This window comes from Brassica oleracea, chromosome C9 (assembly GCF_000695525.1).
Source record: "Brassica oleracea var. oleracea cultivar TO1000 chromosome C9, BOL, whole genome shotgun sequence".
Lineage (NCBI taxonomy): Eukaryota > Viridiplantae > Streptophyta > Magnoliopsida > Brassicales > Brassicaceae > Brassica > Brassica oleracea.
In genome coordinates, this window is record NC_027756.1 from 32,475,727 (window position 1) to 32,483,456 (window position 7,730).

A 7,730-nucleotide genomic window follows, 5' to 3' on the forward strand; every position below is an offset into this window, starting at 1 on the left:
ATCAGGATTATAATGATATAGAGGCTAATTGTTGCTTGCAAGATATTATAGAACTCAACTGGGAGTACAAATCTACCAACTTCCGTTGTATAGACAGTCTATTAGCCAGATCTTGGATCTCAACTCTCGTTTATTGATCACAAGAAAGTGTCGATCGATTATTCTATTGGAATATCGATCGATACACCTTTCACAATATCGATCGATTAATCTATTGGATCATCGATCGATATTGCTTCTAGCAAGCTTTACGATTGGGTTGAATATGTGTTCACTAGGGTTCCTAAATCAACTCTCGTATGTTTCTAGCAATCCTAGCTCAATAGAATTCAGTTCAGAGAAAAGACCAAGCGTTTGCAATTGTGCCTAATGATTCTAAGATCAGGGTTCTAGTTCATGACTCTAGAACACAAGCAGTAAGAACAATCCTATGATGAATATCACAACTTAGCAATTCTATATTTTGGGCTAATCCTTCATAACCTATCTGAACCCTAAACCTAACAGGTGGATATATTCAGACATGAAGTTTGTCACAAAAATCATAGATGAATAGATGAAAAGCATAAATAATATAAAACCAAAACCAATGGAGGTCCATGAGGACTCTGATGGAGTTCTTCCCATCTCTCCTAACTAAGAGAAACAACAGAATAAAACTTAGATAGCGTGTAGCCGTCAACAATGGCTTAGAAATAACATAAATAGGATTTTAGGTCGTCCAAGGGCATTCTGGTAATTTGTGGTTACTTCTAGGCTTCAGTCAGTCATAAAATATGCTCAGCCCATATTCTGGCATCACTGTCGATCGACACCAATGCTGTAACTTCGATCGACAGTCCTTCATCTCCTCGACAGCTTCCTCTAGCGAGGCAGACAGACCACTCTTCAGTAAAACTGACATAACGTCCGCTACAGGATGCTGATTGACCTGAAACCGGTGGCATTGGACAGCTAACTCAAAGTTCTATCCCGTGTCATTAGATGGGCTCAATCTAACGGTGGAAAGGTCTCCATCCATAGCTAAACATCTGACGCGCATGTGCAGTTCTACACCTCAAAAGGCTCCAAAATCACCATATTTTTCCAGAACGTATCTGAACCTGTAAATACACTAAACAGACTCTATATAGTAGTAAATATACATTAAAACACTTATCGACCATGGCAAAAAGTGGGTAAAATCCATGGTCGATCAGTATGAATCAGTTGTCCAGCACTGTTGCGAGCGCGACCCTCTTCATCTCGTAGAACTTCATTCTTGTCAAGACTCAGTATGAGTACCTCGATCGATGGTGTTGTGTTTCTGTCGATCGATTTCTGGTTCACTTTGTCGATCACTGTTGATTGGAGGATGTCGATCGATACTTCCCTCGTAGACTTACGGATCGTGCGTAAACCAGAAGGCTCCTTCTTTGAAGGACCCAGAAATCCTCTCTTCATTGTTGTTCATGGTACTAAGATGTATGTACCTGAAACAGAAGAAATTTTTTTTTATCAGTTTTTTCGAATCAACAAAAAACCTAAACTAAATCTAACTAAACAAGATCTAATTGCGATCAAGACTCCCCGGCAACGGGGCCAAATTTGATATCACTCAAATTACCCTAAGGAGTGAATTACTCTCTCAAATAAGAGGTTCTGTTGTAGTACTTAGGGATCGAATCTACAGAGAGCTAAGGCACACAAAAGATCTAATAGGTATATAATTAAGCTAGGCTAACAGGTTATTAAGCATTAATTATAGCAATGCAGGTTGAACAAGGTAGTTGGTCTGTAAACAATAGTGAGGTTGTTTGATGGAAGGATGGTTACTAGACTTAGGGTTTCATTCAGGTTATTAGAACTCTAATCTATATATGCTAAGGATTGATTCTAGAACTCAATATCTAATGCAAAAGACAACCAGCTCTCACTGTGAGTCTAATCTATTGATTATGTTCAGTGTTTCAGCACTCGCATGCCAACACCTATCGAGCGTCGATCGATGCTATGGTATGAGCGTCGATCGATGCTACGGTATGAGCGTCGATCGATGCTATAGTATGAGCGTCGATCAATACTATGGTATAAGCGTCGATCGACACTGCCTTAGGCAAGCGTTATCGATCTGGTCGATTATGTTCAACTAGATTCGTAGACCAACGCTAGTATGCGCCTAGGTATCTAATCCAGCAGGACTCGGGTTCCGTTAATTGATTGCACTCTTATGTCTCTCAATTATCCTATGATTCTAGGTTCAGGCAATTAGTCACACTCTCGAGATTTTCCAACTACTCTAGATCCTAGTATGACAAGCTACCCTGGTGTAGAGATCTATAGATATCCTAACAATCATATAATTCAGAAGTTCATTCAAAACCCTAGAAAACCTAGATCTAGCAGGTGGATCTACTCAGACATGATAGTTGTCACAGAAATCATAGATGAATAGAAGAAATTGCAATAGATATTAAAACCAAAACCAATGGAGTTCCAGGAGGACTCTGAAGGAGTTCCTCCCTTCTCTCCTAACTAAGAGAAACAATGAATAGAAAGCTTAGATAGCATAGCCGTCAACAATGGCTTAGAAATACATTAATAGGGGTTTAAGTCGTCCAAGGGTATTCTGGTAATTTTTGGTTGCTTATGGGATTCAGTCGGTCATAAAATATGCTCGGGCCATATTCTGGCGTCATCGTCGATCGACACCAAGGGTGCACTGTCGATCGACAGCCCTTCATCTCCTCGACAGCGTCCTCTCGCGAGGCAGACTGGCCACATTTCAGTAAAACGGGTATAACGTTTGCTACAGAATGTTGATTGACCTTAAACCGACGACATAGGAAATCTAACTCAAACATCAATCTTCTGTAAAAAGATGGGCTCAATCTAACCGTGGGAAGTTCTCCATCCATAGCTAAACATCTAACGCGTATATGAAGCTCTGCACTCAAAAGGCTCCAAAAGACACCAAAATTACCACTTTCCTCCAAATCATCCCTAAACCTGTAAACACTCTAAATAGAATCTATATCGTAGTAATTAGTTGTTCAAACACTTATGGCTAAAAGTGGGTAAAATTCATGGCTTATCACCATACCTAAAACTAATAATGGAATAAAGTGTAGAAAGCGTAGCCGTCAACAACGGCTTAGAAAACTATATAAATTAGGCATAAAGTTGGCCAGTAGCATTCTGGTAATTTATGGTGACTTCTAGGCCCAAGTCGGTCTTGATATAACCTCAGCCCGTCTTCTGGAATCAGTGTCGAGTGACACCAGGGTATCAGTGTCAGTCGACACTCCTTCACATCTTCGACAACATTCTATCGCGAAACAGAAATACTACTACTCTTTAGTAAAACGGGCATAACTTTAAATATAACCGTCAGATGGACCTCAACCGGTTGCATTGTAAAGCTAACTAAAACATTTATCTTGTGTCCACAAATGAGATATCGCCGTGGGAAGGCTTCCATCCATAGCTTATGACGCGTCTATACAGTTTTGCACCTCAAATAACTCCAAAATCACTAAAGTTCTTCAAACCGTACTTGAACCTGGCAAAACTCTATAAGAGACTTCAAAACATATAATAGACTCTAAATAGGACATATACCGTTGTCTAAAAATGGTAAAATTCATGGTATATCAATACCTTTAAAGGAGTAGAAAATGAATATTCTAAAATGAAAAACCTTCAAAAACAAGAAAAAGTATTGAGAAAAATATGAGACAAAAAAAATGAAAAATTGATATAAAAGAAGATTGGAGAGTTTTATATTGAGAAACATTACATTTTTGTTGCAGCTATTTTGAGAGAAAAAGAGAGAATGTTAAATTTTCTTTATAAGGAGGCAAAGTTTTCAATTAGGTTAGATATTTTTTGGTTAAAATACACTAGAAAACTTCCCAAGAAAAATACTCCAAAAGACTTTTCTGGAAGTGGGAAGACTTCAGGAGAATTCTGCTAATGAAGTCTGAATCCGACTCATATCTGAGAAATCTAAATATAAAAAAACGTTAAAATGGCTTCAAGACAAAGAAAACCTTCAAACATGATTTTTTTAATTTTTGATAATAATAAATAAAACATTCATATTAGTTTGAGTCTATAAATTTTCTGAATCTAATATAAAAACACATAAAATACATATCCAAAATTCATGGATCTTTCTTTAAAAGAGTGGAAGATGAAAACCATGAAAAGGAAAACCAGCAAAACAAGATAAATTTGTGAGAAAGACATGAGAAAATGAGAAATTGATATAAAATTTGATGTTTTCAAGTTCAAAGAGATTAGATAGAGGTTTGAGAGTTTTAGAATCTGAAACATTACATTTTTGTTACAGCCATTTAAGAGAAAGAGAGAGAATGTGTAAATTTTCCTAATATAAAGAGACGGAAATTTTAATTAGGTTAATTATTTTCAGTTCAGAAGACTTCTTGGAAAGTTTTCTAACATAAAATACATTAGAAGGAAGTCTTCTAAACCCTAAATTACTATTCGTCTCAGAAGACTTCTTCTAATGCATCATATGTTAAATGACTTCGCAAAAAAACTTTTAAACCATAAAATCAAATAACTAAAAAATAGCAACAAACACTTCATTAAACATAAGTTCAGCATATAAAGTGTTTAATATATACAAAACTAAACACATATATGTTAAATTTAATTTTCTTAAATTTTTTATGTTTCTAATATCTGACCATAAAATACTAACAATACTACAATATATGTTATCAAACTCTAAACCAAGTACAATCATGACTTAAAACCTATTTCACTCATATGTATTGAAAAAATAATAATTTAAGTATATGATTTAGAATTGTTTAGAATTACATAATTTCAATTTATTTTCCATTAAAATATTATTTTATAAATTTTATAAATTATTTTTAAGAGATGGTTATAATTTTTGTAAAAGTGATTATATACTTTTTGTTTGGTCATAAAGATATGGTTATAATTTCACTACAAATTTAGATTATTTTGCATTGATTAAATTTCGGGTATATTTTTTTCATTTGAAATTAAGTTTAGGTTATTTTTATCAAATTCTCCTTGTTGTTTTCATCACACTCTCCTATGCACATGTTGAATACATTCAACATATTCAACATTTTGAGTACATATTCACCATTTTGAATACATTCAATACAATTTAATTCACATAAGTTTAAAGGCCATATTCAACACTACTTCCTTTAAAGCGGTTTAATTATTGATTTAATTTTCAACAGTGCCAGTGTAAATACTTAATACCTTGCCAAAACAGAAAAAAATTACAATGGAGAAGAACGGAAAAATGGGAAAAGGATTAAATTTTTAAACTGAATTTAAAATCAAATAAAAACCTAAATATAAGATGATTAAACGTATGGAATATAAAAACGTTCAAACTCATTAAAAGCCATGTAACTTGTGGTGTTTTACTCCATGCATATTATAAGTTACATGATAAAAAAAAGAAAGCAAAACCAATGGTATATATATGATGTCTTTTGGCAGATGGATGATGCAGAGTTTTCTAATTTATCAACGAATCTAATCCATACAATATCATAATAATTTTTAGCTTTCAAATTTCCTTTATAAAAGTAAAAAGAAACTAAACCCAAGAAAACACACCTAACACCATTTCGTCTCAACATGGAAACAATGAAAATTAAACACATTTGTTTTCTTACATGGTTCCTTTTGTCCGCGTTTTCGGTAACAAACGCGATTCCCAAAAGTGACATTAAAAACTTGTGCAGAGAGACGGCTGATGCAGCGTTCTGCCGGAATAAACTCAATACAGATCCACGAATAGAAGCCGCAAGAGATCTCGGAGACGTGCTTGTAATTGCGGTAATGTTTTAGATTCTCATATGTCGTCATTTCAATTAATTGGATTATGTAGATTAGTTATTTTATCTAGTTAAAGAGTAGTATAATATATAGACGATTTATAAATAGACTGTAGAGAAAGCTTTGTTTTATGATTGGAAATTTTATCAGATAACGCTGTAAACTATTCAAGTGAATGACGCAAAGACCCATATTAACAGCGTCAGTGGAGAGTACAGTGGTCCGAACGGGAGGAGACGGATTAATGTTTGCAATAAGAATTACGATATCGCTTTGGCTAGGTTCAAGGCTGCTTGGGAGAACGCACTGAAAAAATCATTTGCGGAAGCAAACAGACTTACAGGTGTTGGCAACAACGCTGTGAATGACTGCGAAAATGGATGGGGAAGGGGTGGCCAGAGACAAAAGTCCCCTCTCACTTTATATAACACAAATGTTACAAAACTATATGGAATCATTCGTCTTCTTACCCAAAAGCTTGGGATTAGAATATAATACATTTTTTTTTTTTGATCGGAGAATATAATACATTAGAGGAAACAATAAAGTAAGTAATCGAAATTGTCGGAATATTAAGATTTGTTTCAAATTTAGGATTGAGACATATGGTGAAATGAACAACTTTGGTGAAACAAGAGGTGTTCTTTTTTTTCTAACACAAACTTGGAGGTGTTCAATCCGGTAAATCCGGACCAATTAAAACCAAACTAAGATATACAAAGTGGTTTAGATTTGGTAATACCAAATAAATCAAATGAATGGTTATTTTAGAAACCGCATTATATGAATATAGTTTGATATACAAATCGAACAAACCGGATAAACCGACCAGATTAATAAAAATATAATAGTATTATATGTAAATTATATAATACTTTAATCACATATTTACATAAAGCAGTTCAGGGCTGATTAAGAGTTCGAGAGGCAGTTCGCGCAAGGGTAATGGTTTGGAGGGGTCCAAAAACTCCTCTGAAAAATATCCATGAAGACAATCAGTTGGAACTGTCGAGGGATAGAGAACGACCTCACAGTTCGACGCTTTACGGAGATGTGTCAGAAGCATCACCCAAGACTTGTGTTCCTTTCTGAGACGAAGAACAGAAGGCTGTTGCAAAACATTCAGGCCGACTTAGGTTTTTATCATTTGTATACTGTTGAGCCACTTGGACTCAGCGGAGGTTTAGCTTTATTTTTTATGGATGAATTTCAAGTTAATATTTTATTTTCGAATAACCGTATGATTGACATTGAGGCAGTCATTGATGGAATAAAAGTCTATATGATGTTTGTTTATGGAGATCATGTACTAGAAAGACGAGATCAACATAATGTTAATTCGGCGAAATTAGTGGAGGAGCTTAAGGAAAAAGTGGAGGGTTTGTATGCAGATGATAATGCTACAACGGAGGAAATTGCAGCTACGTTGAAGGAACTCTCTGATGATCTTAAAGCAGAAAAAATGTTCTGGAAACAAAAGAGTCGAGTGTTTTGGCTGAGAGAAGGTGACAGAAATACAAAAAAAATTCATGCATTTACAAAGCAAAGAAGAGAACGGAATAAGATCACGCAGCTCTGGGATGCAAATGGAAATATAGTTGAGGATGAAGAAGGATTAGTAGTCATTGCTACTAGCTACTTTAGGCAGATCTTTGAATCTTCTAACCCGGAGGACATTGAAGAGGCATGATACCACTCAAATTACCCTAAGGAGTGAATTACTCTCTCAAATAAGAGGTTCAGTTGCAGTACTTAGGGATCGAATCCACAAGGAGTTAGAGAATCTATTAAATCTAGTCATGTTATTAATTCTAGGTGTTTGTTGTTTTATGGGTTTAAAAGTAAATAGCAATCCTAATTGAGCAAGTCTATTGCTCGACTAACAAGAT

General features: G+C 35.0%; 1 protein-coding gene across 1 annotated transcript; it reads left to right on the plus strand.

Annotated features, from left to right (window-relative positions):
* Positions 1-5,629: 5,629 nt before the first annotated feature.
* Positions 5,630-6,371, plus strand: LOC106314801 (cell wall / vacuolar inhibitor of fructosidase 1-like). The gene is made up of 2 exons (XM_013752623.1): positions 5,630-5,841; positions 6,007-6,371. Exons 1-2 carry the CDS (start codon positions 5,641-5,643, stop codon positions 6,334-6,336), a joined length of 531 nt encoding a protein of 176 aa, XP_013608077.1. The 5' UTR covers positions 5,630-5,640; the 3' UTR covers positions 6,337-6,371.
* The last annotated feature ends 1,359 nt before the right edge of the window (positions 6,372-7,730 follow it).